We start from the raw sequence: 19,216 nt of genomic DNA on the forward strand, positions 1-19,216 counted from the left end.
GTTTAGTGGTATGGGAGTAAGTGAAAATGATTGTATGGTTGAATGCAAATTCAGTGCATATATTGTAATGCTTTATTGCCCTCTAGTGGAAGATTAGCAGAATACAATAAAACTTTGAGCAGGGTTAAAGAATGTAGCCTTGAAACTAGCACATTACACAAATGGAAGGAAAACTTGAAGATCTCTTCGGGATTGGATTACACAGAGAATTGTTATATGAAAGGGCGGAGACAAGTGAAGAATCTGCATCTAGAGCTCTTTTGGAAAATATTCAATAAAGTTTCTAGAATTTCGTAGAGCCTTTAAAGAAATGTTTTGATAACTGTAAGAGAGAACGCCCCAAAACGGGGTCTTTATGAGACAGATATCATCCACGGCTTTTGGTATTGCTATATATTAAATAGATTTTATCCTGTGTGTATTTATTAGTACCTTGTTGCTTGGTAGGACAATATAGTTAAGGCTCACGTATGTCATTGACGGTATTCACGGAGCCTCCACAGCAGCACAAATAGTGCCTACAGGTCTGTGTGCTGCCATAATGGCCTTCTCCGTGGGGCACTATATTCCATCCCAGAAGCAAAATGTGCATGCGCTCATAGACATTTAGACTGTTCCTCAGCAGTGAACTTAAATATCCACTATAAAAATGCCTATTGAAAAACATTAGTGTCCTTTGTTGGATGCACATACCAGACGTGAATGTATTCTAAGGCCTCATTCACACAGGCGTTGCGCTTCTACAGCCGGCTGCATTGCAGTCAAAAAATGCGTGAACAAGAGAAATCCACAACCAAGTCACGGCTAAATGTCACATTTTTTCACCCATTCACACGGGCAAGTCGGCCAGGGGGGTAGGTGGGGTGCAAACCTTCAACTAGATCAATAGAGCCCTGGTGCTAAACTCCCCCCTTCCTTTGCTGGCAGCTTCCATAGAATCCTATGGGTGCTGCCGGCAAGGGGAGGGGGAGAGGGAGTTTAGCAGTGCTCCCAGCTGATCGCGGCCAAAAGATAGCACAAGACCTATCTTTTCCAGCCACGCATAAAATAAGCCACCGGATTTGGCATCATATGCGCTATCTTTTCCGGACAGCCGATTTTACACTAAACATTGCCCATCTGAACGAATGCATTGAAATCCAATCCTTCAGACGGTCGAGATTTTTGTGATAAAATGCTTGTGAGAAGAATGCCTTAGGCCACCTGCACATGGGCGGGTCGGACCCCGCATGCAGGAGTCCCGCAGCAGAGTTCGACCTTGTGCCCGTACGGTGACCAAAACTTACCTCTCTGCAGGCTTCTCCTCTGCTCCAAATATGCCGGCCGGCATATGCGCAGTACAGAGGACGCCGAGCCATTACTATGGCGATGGCGTGGCTTCTGCGACCACTCTGCAACGTCAATGGAAGCCGGCCACGCGTAGCCCACACAAAATCGCAATCGATTTACGCTCGTGGGCAGGAAAAGTGTGTTTTCTCATAGCATGCTTAGGCTTCATGCAGATAGCTATTACATATTTAGAGGAAAGGACAGGATCAGAACCGATGCTCTGATCAAGAAAGCCTTTACTTGATACCTTTCATGGCTTTAATTCTACAACTTGTGCACGGAGCCATAATAGGTCTGTATGCATGATCATAAGGATGTATTCATATGCAGCAGATTTGTTGATCCATCCCATGTAAAGATACCCTTAGGCTACATTCACACGGGCGAGAGTGATATTGGCGTCTTACCCATGGATGCAATGTGTTTTTCATGCAAAAACACCTCATATCACTTCTGTGAAATTGCGATCCTTTGGCGCGAGTGTTTCCTGCATGTTGGAGGATCACAAGTATTTCCCATTGATTTCATGTGAGATGCGATGTCTTTTAAGATCCCATTGAAAACAATGGGCGAGGCATTCTGAGGGAGCTAATCAAGGATAGAAAATGTTGCAAGCTGCGAGGGGAAAAAAATTGCTCATGTGAATAAGTTCATTCAAAAGAATAGATTTCATATCTGTGTGAGTTTTATGCGTCTCGCAACAAAGAAGCCACTCATCAGATGCTTGACTGTGTGAATAAGCCCTTGTTTCAGGCGCATCGGAGGATCAGCAAGTGTTTCCCATTGATATATTTTCAGACCTTTTTTTTGGCCACCGTATATGCGTCAGCGCGTATTTCAGTCGCGTATGTTCTATTTTCAGCGGGTCGCCATTTTTATGCGCTGTATAATCACCCATGTGAACGAATACATTGGAAACCAATGCCTCAGAGGGTTACGTATATACAGTCTGGCATAAAAACGCGCCATATATGCGCTCATGTGAATAAGCTCATACAGTCATTTTACACGGGACAATTATTGGGCACTCGTCAGTCACACTATTCTCACTTTTGTTTTTTTCATAAACACAAAAAAAAGTGAGATGCTCTATTTTGGTGCACATTTGCGCACCAAAGACACCATAGCAGTCTATGCAAATGTGCACTCGATCCAAGCGCAATTTCACAATGAACCGTGCAATTTTGCAGGGAAATTAAAAAAACACCGGAGACTAATTAGGCTGCACAGCCTTTTAAATCATGGCATAGCAATCTGAACTGTCTCTGGCAGCGCAAGTACAGTAAAAAGCACAGATTTGCACGCAATAATGCGGCCTTCGCAGCACAAAAAGTCTTAAGCATTTTTGCGCTTACGCTAGTTAGAAGGAACCCTTAGAGACATAACTGTATAGACCAGGCAGCACCAAGTTTCTTTCCACTCTGTGAACCTACTATAGGCAAATAATTGTGAGCAAATAAATGTGTGAAAGGGCTAATTGCCAAGTGTCTTATCTAATCATCTGACCTGGAGAAAGTGATAGAGAGCTATTAAGCATTCATGTATATAATAGAAAGGGTTTCTAGTCAAGTGTATGATCTAATTACAATAGAGATGATGAATACATTATCAAGATGCTAATCTTCACATGCAGAGTGTGAGAATCTCTCCTCTCACAATCCCAGTGTCCATCTCACTTCCTCAGAGCCATGTAATAAAAAGCAGATTAGCATCAGTATAATAGTGGGAACAGGAGGAGAGCTGCTGGGAACACTGGGAGTACATTAATGGATATTATATGCAGAGTGTAATAACTGGGCACAAACATGATCTAAAACACACAACTATTATACTGATGCTAATGTAGCGCACACAACTCAGCCATACAAAGGCATGGAGAGAACAGACACTGTTAATATAAGTTATTTACACCTTCTCAGATACTTTTCAAAGTATAGTTGTATAGAAAAGGAGGCACAAGTTTGTTGTCGAAAAATGCGCAAAATTTCACACTTGTGTGCTAAAGTGTAACACCCAATAGGTGGTATAAAGAAGGAAACTAAGTAAAAAATACGCCGAATCTGTGATTGACTTAGCGCATCTTTGGAATTCTTCACTAACTTAAAAGTAGGTGAAGAAATAAATATAATTGCTCCACTGCACAAATAGATCACCATTTTTCACCCACTGCAGTATCTGTCAGATTCATCACCTACCCTGATAATGAAGCTTTTTAGTCTTAATCCCTTTAGCACCGGACACTTTTTAGGAATTTTGCCCATGTGGTCGTTTTACTGCCCTATTTTTTTTTCCTTCAGCTACCAAAATAATTTTTGCTCCGTTTTTCTTTTCCGTAACATATGGGGCTATTTTTAATAGCTTTTTTCACTGACTTTTTTTTCCTGTTTTTTAGCTTTATAAGGCTGAGGGCTTATTCACACGGGCATGAAAACCCAGCCGATATATGCTGCTCCTCTGATGCATTGACTTACAATGCATCAGTGCACAGGGGCGTATTTCTGTGGCATGAAAGTGCTTGACTGGGCACTTTCATGCCGGCGGTGGCAGCTGCATAGATTCCTATGGGAGCCTACGCTAACTGCTAAACTCCCTACCCCTTCTCTTCTCCTCTCCTCTCCACCCCTTGTCACTGTTTGCAATGGGAGGGGGCGAGGGTAAGCCCCGCCCCTCCCATTGCTGGCTGCGGACAAGAGGCGGGAGCTTAGCTCCGTCCCCACCCATTGCAAACGGCCGGAGGGGAGGAGAGAGGTGGTGAGCCAGTGATGGTGAGTAAATAGGGAATGTCTACTCAGGCCGCACGGCATTGCGACCTCGGCGTATATGTGTAAATAAAGTATACGAATGGGTTCCTCATTTTGTATTACATTTTGATATATAATATGTATAGTTTTGGATTAGAGGTTGCATACAGCGGCAGTTTTGGTTGGCATTATTCTGTACTTATTTTTTTAACCATCTATGTCCCCCAGGATGTCATATAAGACCACCTGGGGGTCATTCACATTGTCTTTTTTTTTTTATTTAATACTTTTCCACTGTAGCTGGGGCATCCATAGGAGCCACATCCATAGGAGCCCCAGTTACAAGAGAAAACATCCAACTGTAGTAACAATCGTCACTAGTAAAGCTGATCTGGGTCTGCTAGGACCCTGCAGCTCTGCTGTAACAGGGAATCCCGGCGGTCACGTGATCGCTAAGTCACCCGCAGCATGCTTTATTTTCCTGTGCATTTGCACACCAAAGGTCCTCTTAGAAGTCAATAGGGGGTGCACAAATACAAGCCCATAGAATATGCAAGAAGATGTGTAAAATGCTGCGTAATTCCTCTGCAAAAAGAACATTTCTGAAACGCAAAGACCAATTAGCCATTTACATTGGGGTATCTTTGTTTGCCCCGTGTAAATGAGCATGCCTTGCGTGTGCAAAAAGTGCCGTAAAATACGCCAATACGTGCTCAAAAAAGCCTAGTTCAGTCCGCAACAAAGTTGCACTGACACACATGCAAATATGCATACACTCATGTGAAGGGGCAAACTTGCAGAAACAGACCCAATGTCCACGGGCAGATTTGATTTGAGGAATCCACACAGGTCACCAGCGCAGAAGATCCACAATTCAAAAGTGACCATAGCGAAGCATTGGCATCCACAACTGAATTTAAGCATGTGGATTTGATTTGCGGACCGTTTGGTACGGAAAACAAATTGCAGCAACGCTGCATTTCAGTGCGGATTCTGTGCAGATGCGCTCAATAGAAGTCAATGGGTGCAGATGATCCGCAAATACACTTGCGGATGCACTCCGGATGTGAAGGTTAAAATCAATTAAGGAGGTAGTGCATTCGCATACATCCGCGCAGAAAAACCATTACATCTGTGATCTCCTGTAAATGGTTGCCACAGGTCTCTCGCTGTGATAATCTGCATGCGGAATCCGATTCTCTGTGGACATGAGGCCATACACTCATAAATCTTCCCCAGCGTGTCTTAGGGTACTTTTACACATAGCGATAGAACCAACAAAGGATGACAAAGTTCGCTCCGGCAGTTAGTTTAAACACAAAGATAAATTTAATTTTTTTATTTTGTACGGGAACGTTCAGTCTCTGTACCGGTGAATGAGAAGGACTGAACGATCAGTGTTTAAACTGAATTATTAGCAAACGAGCCAACGATGATTTGCATGGTTGCATAAAATCAAAGATGAACGAGAAGCGAACAAATTATCGTTGAAGCATTGGCCACGTTTACACTGAATGATTAGCATCAAACGATCTAGCGGTTTTTATTTTGAATGATAATCGTTCCATGTAAAAGCATCTTTATTCACAGACAGGAAGACGAATACTTACCTATGACAGCATAAAACAGGAATGTCCAGTTGTATAACAATAGAATGACACTTGTATCTGTCACTTCCACACCTGTAAGACAATGTGGGTGGGTAACGCTTTCTCCCATGCCTTGCAATGCACACCTGTATTCCTCTTCTCCCCAGCAGAGGATGTGTCCTACAGCCCAGGAAACCTACAGATTGTCTTTACTAAGTACATTCCTCTGAAAATACTGACAAATCAAGCTGTGCACTCATCAGTAGATGTGGGATCACTTTATTACACAAGGCTCAGACAGTTTAGTGGTCATTTTCTAGATCTATATTATTGCAAAGGTGGGATCCACAAGCTGCTGTATAAAGACACTGTCCTGAATACACATCATAATCTATGTACAATAATACCGTCCTGATGGATCACATCAGGGCTCTTTTACCTACATATTTATATCAGACTTAGAACATTGTAACAAAAAATATACTGCAAGTGGCTGTAAAACAAATAATACACAAACAGAGGCTATGTATCCTTTTTAAATGGAGGTGAATAAAAGAACTGTCGGTCCTTTCCTTGGTAAAACAAATCATTGAAGGGATTGGTGAAAATTTTGGAGAGGGCATGGAATGGTTAAAAATAAAAAACTAAGGCCCCCTCCACATGGGCATATATGCACGCACAATGCTCAGAATAGAACCCATTGATTTCAGTGGGTTTGTTCACATGCGCATATTTTTCCTGTACATTTTGGCAATGCAAAGAAAAACACAGCATACTCTATTTTCCTGAGCATTTGCACAGCCAAAATCCCCATAAAAGTCAATGGTGATGGGCAAATCCATGGAAAATATGCTAGGAGGCGTGTTAATCACTAATTCTGCAGGAAAAAGATAACGTCTGGCCACTTCAATCGATGCATATTTTTTGTCATGCGCAAATGGGTGCCTTGCGAACGCAAAGAGTCCAGTAAAATACGCCCGACGTGTGCTCAAAAAAAGCATTGTTTATTCCGCAGAAGTGCTGCGCTCAGGCACGCACTAATGGGCATACACTTGTGTGAATGGGGCCTACTTACCACTCTGATCCCCCACCGCTCCAACATTGCTGAGCTCATCTGCATTGCTGGACTCTACTTTACTTGGCTGCAGCAGTGGCATTACATGTACACAACGTGACTAGTGAGGCTACTCACTGGTCTCAGCGGTGTACAGCTAGAGACCAGTGATTGGCTGCAGCCGTCACATGTGTATATGAACATGTTATCACTGCAGCTTGTAAATACACCCGGCAATGCGGACTAGAGTTGCAATTGTGGATCAGTGGGTGATCGGAGCGGGGAGCACGCTTTAGTTTTTAGAGAGGAGTGTGCAAAATTATAAGGAGGTCAAAGATGATAGCTTGTGAATATGGAACCCCTCAAGCATTTATGGCATTGAGACATTTGCTTGCCTATTTCTGTGACCATAGACACAAAGTAAGCAGCACTTGTAGTTACCACTAGAGATGAGCAAACGTACTCGGTAAAGCACTACTCGTCCGAGTAATGTGCTTTATCCGAGTACCTCCCCGCTCGTCCTGAAAGATTCGGGGAGCACCGCTGCTGACAGGCGAGTTGCGGCGGGGAGCAGGGGAGAGCGGGCGGGAGAGAAGGAGAGAGAGATCTCCCCTCCGTTCCTCCCCGCTCTCCCCTGCAGCTCCCCGCTCCGCGGCGCTCCCCGAATCTTTCAGGACGAGCGGGGAGATACTCGGATAAAGCACATTACTCGGACGAGTAGTGCTTTACCGAGTACGTTCGCTCATCTCTAGTTACCACTCCATTGAAGCCAGCTGACTTTCAAGGTATATTGCAGATACCCAGATGTTTTTTCTCCACCTATTAGAAGTTTATTACATATCCGGTGGCTATGCCATATATACTTAAAGGGGTTTTCTTAGACTAAGAAAATTAAATTATGGGCAGAAAATGGGCTAAAATACAAAAATCAATCCTCACCTGTTAAATGGCCCCCTGGTCCAGCACAACCACCCCAGTCCCCACAGCTGCAGTCCAAAATCACTGAATGCTATGAACAATGAAAGGCATGTGAATATTGTAGGAGTTCCCCTGAGTGCAGCAGTGAGGACTGGGCAGCTGTGGGTGCGTGGGGATTACTTTTTTATTTTAGATTATTCCCTGCCCATAATTATTATTAGTCTTGGAATAGTCCTCCATTCAAGTCCTTCATAGAAATGAGCGAATATACTCGTTTCGAGTAATTACTCGATCGAGCACCGCGATTTTCGAGTACTTCCGTACTTGGGGGGGAAAAGATTCGGGGAGCGGGGGGAGACGTGGCGGAGCGGGGGGTAGCAGCGGGAAACAAGGGGAGCCCTCTCTCTCTCCCTCTCCCCCCCACTCCCTGCTGCAACCCCCCACTCACCCACGGCGCCCCCCGGAAGTACTCGAAAATCGCGGCGCTCGGGCGAAAAAGGGGCGTGGCCAAGTAGGTTCGCTCATCTCTAGTCCTTCAGCATACTGGCGTATTTGGGTCCCTGTGCTGACTATGTTAATTCACGCAGAGCACACAGACCCATTATAGCCTATGGGGCTATTCTCACTGTTTTTTCACGCAAACCAATTGTCCATATGAAAAAACTCATTAGATGTCCTAATCTTGTCCTTATCATGGATGAGAATTAGGACATGCAAATACATGTTAAAGGAGTTTTCCAAAGAAAATACTATTATTGGCATATCCTTACACCGACCAATCAGCTAAGTGGGCGCATGCAGTCAGTGCCGCAAATACAGAGGTCGGAGCTGAAGCAGTGGAAGTCTCCATGTAGTGGCCGGCGCTTGTAACTGCAGACACAGCTCGCGTTGATTTCACTGAGAGCCGTGCCTGCAGCTACAAGCGCCGGACACTACACGGAGGCTTCCGCTCTGACCTCTGTGTATTTGCGACGCTGACAGCATGTGCCTGTTCAGCTGATCTGTCGGGGTCTTGAGCGACGGATCCCAGCTGATAAACTGTTGATGACTTATCCTGAGGATAGATCATCAATACTATTCTCCCTGGAAAACCCCTTTATTATGCAAGCCTTCCGTGTATTGGACAGCACACAGACAGGTTTCTGTGTGGTGTTCAATGTGAGTTGCGCCTGAACCTCTCAGTCACATAAGACAAATGAGCGTCTGACCTAAGAGAAGTAAGCAATTGCCTAATGCCCTTACAAGATTTTTGTTAGTGGTGCAAATAATCTAATCTTATTGAAATAGGGCCCTTTGGGGGATAATAGGCTGAACTGGATGGACATATTTTTTTTCGGCCTTACATACTATGTTACTATGAAAAACATGATAAATTAAAAGCAGTTTACATCAGTTTTTTAATCTGTCCCCCATTAACTTTAATAATAAAACCACAATCATGACCGGTCTTATAAAAAGAACAGTTATGAATAACACAATCATGATGGATTAATCAAAGACTGATGAAACTGATGTAGAGTACATTGGCATCTAATGCAAGTGTGAACAAGGTCTTGAGCGAATTTCGAGCGATCATCTTTGCGTGTAAATGGGGCTTATGGCTTTGTTGATGTCTGCGAAAATCTCAAACAAGACCTAGTAGTGCGGCATGCGGTGCTCCTTCATGCTTGAAAGTGCTGGAATGCATAACGGCGCCAAATGGAACCTGTTATAGTCAATGGGTTCCATTCCACACCATTCAAGACTGCCGTCTACCGGATGAGGCATTTCCATATTCGTGATTGTTTGGGTCCTAGAAGGCGTGCAGTGTCAATGAGCCCCAGGACAATTGAAAATGATAAATTAAGATGTAGAAAACGCTCATTCATACTTATATATCAGCTTTAGTGTACATTTTTATATGGAGAAGAAGTAATCAGTATAATCATAGTGCAAAGAAAAATTAGGGTAGAAAACAATAGGGGGTAAGGCCTTGATCACACAGTGATTTAAAAACTAAAGAAACATCCACAACTGCAAAGTAGGCTGCCTCCGATGCTGGCACCGCACTCTTTTGGAAGCTGTCTAAAATAAAATCTCTGTCTTTGTTGCCCATAGCAACCAATGAAAGCTGCACTGTGATTGGTTGCTATGGGCAATAAAAACAGATTTTCTTTTAGACAGCTTCCATAAGAATGTGCTGCTGGGCTACTTTTTCATGGCCCCCAGTGCTTCTCTTTTTGTATCCAATCCTGGTTTTGGACAAAGAATATGCATCAAAAACTACAGTGTGTGAATCTGTCCTATAACAACCATATTGTATTTAACCCTTTGGATGACCTGTAATTTTTTAAAATGTCTTTTTAATTTTTTTTCATACATTTTTATCTTTCTGTCAAGATAGCTCTATTAGGGCTTCTCTTTTGACAGATGTGTTATACTTCATAATAATACCATATAATGTACAATAGTGGGGTGAAATGGAAGTAATCCACAATTGCGTTCTTGTTTTTTAGGATTTGTTATTGCAGCATTTAAAGCACCGCAGGAAAAATGGCATACTAACTTTATGAGGTGGGTGCTAGGATTGCAGAAATACCAGATTTATAGAGCTTTTATAATTAATTATTTAAAAAAATATATTTTGTTATATCCTGAGACTAGAGATGAGCGAACGTACTCCGTAAGGGCGATTTCGCAATCGAGCCCCACGATTTTCGAGTACTTCTCTACTCAGGTGAAAAGTACTCGGGTGCGCTGTGGGTGAGCGGGGGGTTGCAGCGGGGAGTGGGGGGGGGGGGGGAGAGGGAGAGAGAGAGGGCTCCCCCCTGTTCCCCGCTGCTACCCCCCACTCCCCTCTACAACCCCCCGCCCCACAGCGCACCCGAGTACTTTTCACCCGAGTAGTAAAGTACTCGAAAATCGCGGTGCTCGATTGCGAAATCGCCCTTACTGAGTACGTTCGCTCATCTCTACCTGAGACCAATAAGAATTTACTTTTTCAGTTATGGGGCTGTGTAAAGGCTTGTTTTTTTGGGGGGCATCCCATAATTTTTACTGGTACTATTCTGTGGTAAATATGCCTTTTTAATGGTTTTTTAAAGTTTTTTAAGGGGCGGGTGCCCAAAAACCAGTATTCTGAGGACATGCATTTTTTTCTTACGATGTTCATGATGCGCGATTGCCAATGTGTTATTTTAATAGTTTCGAACTTTTACAGATGTGTGAATGCCAATCCTGTTTATTTTTTATTTATTTAAATTTTTTATATGAAAAATTTACTTTTTGAATGTTTTTATTTAATTATTTTTTAAAATACATTTTTTAAAATTTGATTTAACTTATTACGTTCTTCGTTAGCCCCCATTGTGGACCCTGAACTTGTGATTACCTGATCGCTTATAGAATAAATTGCAATACTTCGGCATAGCAGTACATTGGATATTTAAAGTTAGTCTATTAAGTCCTGCCATCTCTGTAGACTGCAATCCATGGCAGCCCTGGTAGCCTTCATTAGGCTCTGGGCTGTCATGTAAATCCATCTGCATCTTGTGATTGTCTTACAGGGGGTCTGAGAGCGGTGCTGGAGGGGCTCTACCTTCAGCTAGCTGATTAGTTGCTGCTGTCAAATTGACGGTGGCTTCAGAGAGATTAAGATCTGCAATAAGAGCTAACTCTAAACAGCTGACACTCGTTGGGTATTGAGTGGGCTCCGCTTTTAAGCCTGCTCCCTACATACAAATGACCCTCCAGTCCTGGACAAACCAAGATGACCGCACTGCTTCTCTTACTACCTAATAGCAGCACTGGCCAATCAGAGCAGCACATGTTGTCTTAGACTACCAATACACAGTGTGTAACAGGTAGAGAAGGGGTGCGGCCATTTTGAATTGTCGAGGATCGGAGGATCGCTTTACAGGGCTGTTATAGGCTGAGTTTATGACAGGTCTTAGTCTAGTTTTCTGGTTTATATACACATAATAATTTGCCTGGACTTTGCCACATACATAATCACATATGAATTCTGTATTTCAAAGGGTACATAGTGCTCAATCTTCAAATCAATCTGAAAATAATTTTCATGATACCACAAAAACATGTAAATATTTAATATGCATTTTTTTGTGTTTATCACTTACTCTAAAATTACCTCGAAGTGCTTGGAAGCAATTAGGAACTTCTTTGATATTATAGAAGGTGCCTTAGTTTTGCCTTTGGCAGTATTAACCACTTTTTTTGTGTTTTCATATAAATTCCAGATGCCTTGCATTCATCATACAGGACAGGACGGGTGCTTTGACAGACATGGCTTGGCAAACAGAAACAGGCTGATGTCTGCATTATAAAATACATACTCCTAAACCCTTTCAAGCCTACTGTACAGGACCTACAACATACTACTAAACACTTTGGTCAAGACTCTATCAAACTCAGCATGTCTACAGCAGAGCAAGGACCCTGGTTTACTCCCCCTATAGCATACAGCCGGTTCTTCAGAACGATGGTAGCGCAGGCACATCGTGGGTTGGGCATGGGACTTAAGTTTTCCCATCGGTTCTTCAATGGATGGAAGATCTCCGCTGTTTCCAAAACTGAAGGTTGGTTACCTGAATGATAAACAGATGCAAAATTCATTTTAGAACTATTTGCGGAATTTTTAATATAAGCACGCAATAGTCCTGCCAACATCTTTATTCTCAAGCGGTGACTTCTATCACATTACGCACAGTTAAGTGTCTGGTAATAAGACAGGCTCATTTGCACATCTTAGCACTTTAATGTGATCAGAATACCGAGTTAATTAATTTGTTCTAATGTTACACCCATCACATTCGTGCCCTGTGTCACCTGGGCAGACAATCTGCATTCTATAGGACCTGCCCATTCTTCAGGCTGTGAAAGGAACTATTCTGTCTTCTCCTGTTATGTAATAATGTTAAGTTGAATGAAAAATAGGTATTGCAACAATGAGGATGTGCCTAATCCTATAAAGAATGCTGTGAATATTATCTAGCATCCGACTGTGATTCTTGTATATATAAGGCATCTTTCTCCTTACCAAGACCTCCAGCCACAACAATTCTCCCATGTATTGCCCCTGCAACAAAATCCGCTCTTCTTTTTCTTAGAAAGCAGGAACGATCCGTCTTCATCCAGCCCCCTGAAAAACAGCCATGAGCCCCTGAGAATTTCAGTCGATCAGAGAAATATTTTGAATAATCTGAGAATGTGAACTATCTGACAATTTATGGACACCAAACATTCCTAAAGATAGAGTGAAAATAAGACTTTGCTCTTTACTAGGCCTGCACAATATACGGCCCAGTAGAGGATTTCTGGCGTCCCACAAGTTGCAACAAGACTATGATGTCAAGAGGCTAGGCACTAGGCGCTTAACATTGTAGTCATGTCACGGTCAGATTAAACTTTACCGCTAGCGCCTAGAAGCAGTGACATGATTGTGCAGGGTAAAGGACCTTTAGTAAATGACAGTCATGTGACCAACTACTCTGCACAGATTTAGGGGTTTGGGTTGACATCATAGTCATTTCACAGTCCGCAGCACAGTCATGTCAACTAGCTGCCAGCGGTGAAGCCCAAACTTTACCGCTAGTGGCTAGAAGCAGTGACATGTGCAGAGTAACAGACCTTCAGTGAATAACAATTACGTGACCGACCACGAAGCGCAACACGCAGCTGATCACATGATTGAGATACCAGATTGTTTAAAAGGCTTTACAAATTTGATGTAAATAAAGCTCAAAGGACTTGTCTGCATTGGATGATGACAGGGTGTGCTGCTGCTACTTGTAGCCACTCTCTACTCCAATGGAGCTCTCAAAAAAGGGACTCATTTCTATTAACTCAAGTTTATTTTTATTAACTCAACAGTCTGCTCGCCTGTCCTGAGCCATGGTCTCACCTTCACAAGAGGATGCCATGCCCCATAGTACATGGCAGTGTGATGTAAGCTTCCATTGACCTTGAAGTATCTATCAGAGTAGTAGCTAGGCAAAGAATCAGTTTTGCATCCATCCACCAAATACTTGAGTCTTCACTTCCAGGTGCAGGGATGATGTGACCAACGCTAAGGCCTTGTGACCGCTGCAGTCAATCACCTGATGCCAGTGCTTTGTACCCAGAAGTGAAGGTCAAGGGGACCAGGTATCAGCAAAACGTTTAGATGCCACTGTCAGCAAGGACTGCTGCATCTGCAGGGTTAAACTACTTAGAGAAGTGGTTAGATGAGCAAGTACTCATCTTTTCACTCCTTTTCTGGGGAAGAAGACCCCTATATGTGACAAAGAGCAAATATGTTCTGTGACTGATAATGGGGGTCATGTCTATGTCACCTCTTCTCTGGGGCAGATAGAAGTAGCACGAGAGTACAATCAGTGTTTCTCCTCTCTGCTCTGCACCAGACATGAAAGCTGCAAATTCAATATTCCCAACCCTACTTCAAACAGTTGTAGGTTTGATTCTAAAAGTGCTACAAACATGCTTTTGGTGCCATTTCAAAACCAAGAATCCTGGCTTTAAGAAAACATGCCAGTAGAAATGATAGAACCAAAGCTATAGCCATTTGAATTAGAACCAGCTCAGTTTGGCCAAAACTGTACTATCATCTTCCTGCAGAACCAGCTCTGTCCAGGTAAATTGTAGGGGGTAAATTGCTAGGCTGGCACCTCCCCTCCCTATAAGTTTTGACTGCACCCGGGGTACATGCCCCACCTGCTCCTCTCCAGCTACGCCTCTGCCTATCACCAGAAATAGTTTATCTGCCTTACCTGAAGAATGATTAGCCTGCTACAAAAAAAAATTTTTTTTCTAAATTTGAGTCCTTAAAATTTGTTAAAAAAAAGTAAAACCCTGCCCAGTATGTAGAGCACATGATTCCCTAGAGTCTGGTCTGGACTTATTGGTTAGGTGACCTCAGTAGGTCCTGCATCTTTCCAGAACCCCCCACAGCAGCATACATTGTCAAAAACTGAAGTCTTGCTGGTTATTGCAAGAACTCATGGCTGTCACTACAAGAGCGTTGTCTACAGCAGTAATACTGCAGTTATCAATTTGATAACTGCTATATCAATACTTAGCCATCGATAACTGCTTTAGTAGCTCTTTTAGTCAAAGCTGCAAAATCTTGCATTCTAACACTGGTTGCTGTTGTGGTGGGTTGTGTTAAGTGACTCGGAATGCCAAAGTCCTCTAGCCAGAAGGTTTGGACCCAAGTCTTTCAGGGAGTTGGGTCATTTACAATACTGGACCTATACAGCTATTTTTTAAAATATATATTTTTCTTCATGTTTTAAAGGGGAACTGCTGCAGTAATCCCATTGCTTTATTTTCAGCCCTGTGTTGACTTCCCTGGCCTTTTTCTATGTGCATTTCTGTGGATTTTCTATCTTCCTAGTTACTGCTTGATCTTAGATGTGCCGTGCACCGACCCTGGCCTGACTCTTCAACTTTGTCTTCTGACACTGAATTTGGACCTCACGTTACCTGTCCCGGTCTGTTTAGTAGTCTGGGCTTGAGACATAGGTAAAGCCTGTCTCTTTGAACGGTTCATTGTATTTGTTGTGCAACTCTCCATTCCTGTCAGGAAAGTCTGTATACCTGCTGCCACCTGGATAGGAACAGTCATCCAGGTATGTTTTCAGACTAGAGTATATAGAGAGCGTTACATGGGGCTTAAAAACTAGATAACCCTTGTAATCATATTAAAATGAAAAGTTAATGGATGCAGTCGCAGGTGGACACGTTCCCTAGTGAAAAAGGAATTAGGGAACCCCTGATCTTCTAAGAGGTGGAATCCATACCTAGCAAACACTTATGGCACATACTGTGGAAAACCCTGTTAAATGGGATTAGCTCGAGAGCATTACTATAAGATGCTATGAAATGGGTAGGAAAGGTAAATTGGTGATTTAGTTTAAGTATTTATCAAAAATATATAATGTTAAATTAGCATCTATATTTCAACTTGCCTTGTTCCATATCAAATATATCCACAGTCTTCGTAAATTTTGGGCGTCGGTATGTTCCCCCTTGTCGTAATCCTCCCAAACTGTAGAGGGACCCTTCGCTTATCACGTATCTTGAGTATGCTCTTTTGTTGGGAATATTGGGGAATTTAGTCCAGGAACGAGAGTCTGTGTCAAAGACTTCAAAGGCATTCACCGCATACTTAGACTGCCTACCCCCTGCAGGTATAGAAATGTGTTACTGGAGTACAATATATTAACAGTCAGGGCTCCTGCACACTGGTGATCGCGATATTGCTGCGTTTTTTTAATGCAAATGTCAATAGGACTTTCTAATGTTTAAAACGCATCACAAAGCACAAACTTGTGATTTTTGTGCAATGCATTTTTAACTTTAGAAAGTCCTATTGACATTTGTGTTAAAAAAAAAACGCAGCAATATCGTGATCGCCAATGTGCAGGAGCCCTCAATGGTATACAATATATAAGCAATATGAAACAAGAAAGATATGCGAGTGGTAGAAGCTCTAACTTCCTGAATTTATACGAATATAACCATACAAATATTGAAATCAGGAAGAATTTGCCTTAAAGTCATTATTACACATAGGATGCTTGTGAGCTGCCGGCATTTCCATCATCCTTTGTGGGATAAATACTACTACTTCGGGTACATGCACATGGCTGTTTTTTCCAGACGATTTTTGGACTGAAAATTCGGTTCGCAAATCAGCTGGATATGGCAGCTATTCATTTGTAGGGGTGTATGCACATGGGCCTTGAATAGATCAAGTAAAAAAAAAATTCAGCATGTCCTATTTTTGTCCAAATCTTGGAAGAAAATACTTCATGTCAATATGCGGTGTCCCGCATATCGGACAGTACTCTGATGGGACGTCCATGTACTGTCCAATCCGAGTGATGCCCAAGAATCTCGGGTGCAACTTTTTACACGTCCGTGTGCACGCACCCTATGCAGATTTTGTTCACTTCTTTTTACCGGGTAATTTTAGATAGGGGTTGGACAAAAATATGGAAACACCAAAACTGTAATCTGCTTTTTTGTTTTCAATCACATTCCTACGCAATGATCGTCTGTCTGTCACTCAACACACATTTCCACCCTTACTGGTGTTTGCTTGATGCATTTTTTCAAGTCTTAATGTTTGCAGTCATATTCTTGGATACTGTGCCTCGTGATAAAGCAAAAATGTCTGCTACCTTTGTTACAGATGCGCCCACCATACAGGCCCCAACAATTTGACTGTGTTGGAATTCCATCATCTCTGCCATGATTCCCTCACAGCTGCGCAGAATGCAGTTTCGAAGACAAATGACACTTACTACGTGTTGGCGCTATTATACAGATCATTGTGTCTTGCAGCAACTATAGCACCGCCTACTAACTCCGCTGTAGTACACATGTATGGATCCTGGACCATTAAAATCCCCATGGGATTTTAATTAGCACCGAGCTGCCCTTAGCAAGCGGATATAGTTAAAATCTACTGGTAGAATCGTGAAATATGATTTATAATCCTCTATAACTTAAGGCATGCATTTCGTACGGTGTTTCCATATTTTTGTCCACCCCCTGTACAGCAATGGGTAGACCGCTGTTGGTGAGCTATAAAGTCCTGAAGCTATGCAGAATGCAGAACTTCAGGTTTTGGTAGAATAATGCAAATCCATAATCTTTTAGAATTTTACTTAGGTCTCATATATTACCCATGAGGGCTTGCAGTGAAGCATCTCTTAGCTTTAGGCAGTTGCATATTGTTCAAAGACATTCTAAAGGGAATGTATCAGACGACAAGCTGATTGTCTAGCAGAATAATATCAGATGACATAAGGCCGAGCAACATTCCAATACAACGTCAAATCATAGTTTAGCTATTCCGACCGGGGTTACTTAATATTGTGCCATCACGTGTTGTCTCTTTTCCCGTCCATCACCAATTTCAAGAATGCGAAAAATGTATCAGCTTCTTATTTTGTCTACAGAACCTATCTGGTACCTCCTTAGAACTGTTAGCGATTTATGCCGCCCAAGTAATGCTGTACAATTAGTAATATAAACCAGACACTGTGGCTTAGGCTCTTTTCACATTTGTGTCATTGCTTTGATTGCTAGCTCAATCCAAGTTGCACCTGATGTTCCCTATTGACTTGTACTGGGGTTCATGGTGGTTCCATTCGGATATCCATTGTTTTGACAGCAAGATTAGTGCTGCAAGCTGCTCTATTCTGTCTCTCAAATGTAATAGAACTGCCTCCTGATGGCAAATTAAAGGGGTTGTCCATCCAAAAAATATTAGAAATGTACTGAGCCACATTTCATAACATTATTAATGCAAAGGATTTCAACCTGAATGACCATTTCTAGGGCTCTTGATACACAATAAATACTCCTCTTCACTAGTGTTTCTCTGCCTACATTTCCCTAGCTGCCATGGTATGGTGTGACTACTGTGAAGCTTCCCTGCTATCTGGGCACTGTTAATTCAGCTTTGAGTCCTTTGGGACAAGCTTGTGAAGGATACAACTGTCTAAAACCTATAGCCTTTTACATAGACATTCACATCTCTAATATCCAGTGAAGTAAATGCCTGCTCTCCCATATTTTGTAGTAGTCTCCTAAAAGGGAGAGCAGACAAGTTTCCAGCATAAGACTGCTGGCACCAGCCACTTGAGGGAGCTAGCTGCACATGTACGAGGGCATGGTGATAATTCTCTAGCATTTCGTACCTCACCTGTTTTTAGACTAACAATACATATCAAATAAAAGGTTATTGTTTTTATGTTGCAGTCTGATTATTAATTTTTTGGAGATCTGAAGTGAACAGGGGCTCCAGAATTTGAGGCACACTTTTGAAACAAATTTTAAAAAAATAGAAATGAGCAGATCAGGTGAGTAGGCCAGGTGATTGAGAACTTTCTTGACAATTTCTAGTGTGTACTGTATATCTACCTTGCGAGGAATGGAATTCTTTTGAAAAAAATAAGAAAATGCTTGCCTTGAGATGGGGAGATTTTGTTCACTTGAGATCTGCAAAGAAATAATCAAGCCACAACTATGAAATTTAGGCCAGGAACATAAAAATAATAAAGTGTTATGTGATAAAAGTATCATCCTAAAGTAGGTTACAAAATAAAGTCAAAAACGTTTAAGCACCCCCTTATATTTATTTGATACTATGGAAGGTACAACACCAATTTTAAAAAGTCACATGGCTGTATAAAAAGAATGTGTTAGAGAGACAGAGTCTCTCAGAAGCACAGATGGTCAGAGGTCACCAATCTGTGAAAAACTGCATCTAAACATTGTAGAACAGTCTCAGAAAAAATGTTCGTCAACGTAAAATTGTGATGACCTTTGACTATCCCACTATCTACACTACATAATATCATCAAAAGAGTCAGAGAATCTGGAGAAATTCAAGAGCACAAGGGACAGGGTCAGTGGTCAGTATTGGATGCTCAAGACCCTCAGATGGCACTGTATTAAAAACAAGCATGATTCTATTATGCAAATTACTGCATGGGCTCGGGAATACGTCCAGAAATCATTGTCTGTGAACACAGTTTGCTGTACAATCCACAAATGCAAGTTTAAGCTGC

The 19,216-nt window shown here is 42.2% G+C and overlaps 1 protein-coding gene across 1 annotated transcript in view; it reads right to left on the reverse strand.

Annotated features, from left to right (window-relative positions):
* Positions 1-11,765: 11,765 nt before the first annotated feature.
* The window catches only part of KLHDC8A (kelch domain containing 8A), a 47,896-nt gene continuing 40,445 nt past the window's right edge, over positions 11,766-19,216 (reverse strand). The window contains exons 4-6 of the mRNA XM_066598671.1: positions 15,599-15,814; positions 12,670-12,771; positions 11,766-12,217 (exon numbers count right to left, since the gene is read on the reverse strand). Of these exons, the coding sequence (XP_066454768.1) occupies positions 12,024-12,217; positions 12,670-12,771; positions 15,599-15,814 (512 nt within the window). The 3' untranslated portion in view covers positions 11,766-12,023. The remainder of the gene's footprint in view (positions 12,218-12,669; positions 12,772-15,598; positions 15,815-19,216) is intronic.

The sequence above is a fragment of the Eleutherodactylus coqui genome, chromosome 4 (assembly GCF_035609145.1).
Source record: "Eleutherodactylus coqui strain aEleCoq1 chromosome 4, aEleCoq1.hap1, whole genome shotgun sequence".
Lineage (NCBI taxonomy): Eukaryota > Metazoa > Chordata > Amphibia > Anura > Eleutherodactylidae > Eleutherodactylus > Eleutherodactylus coqui.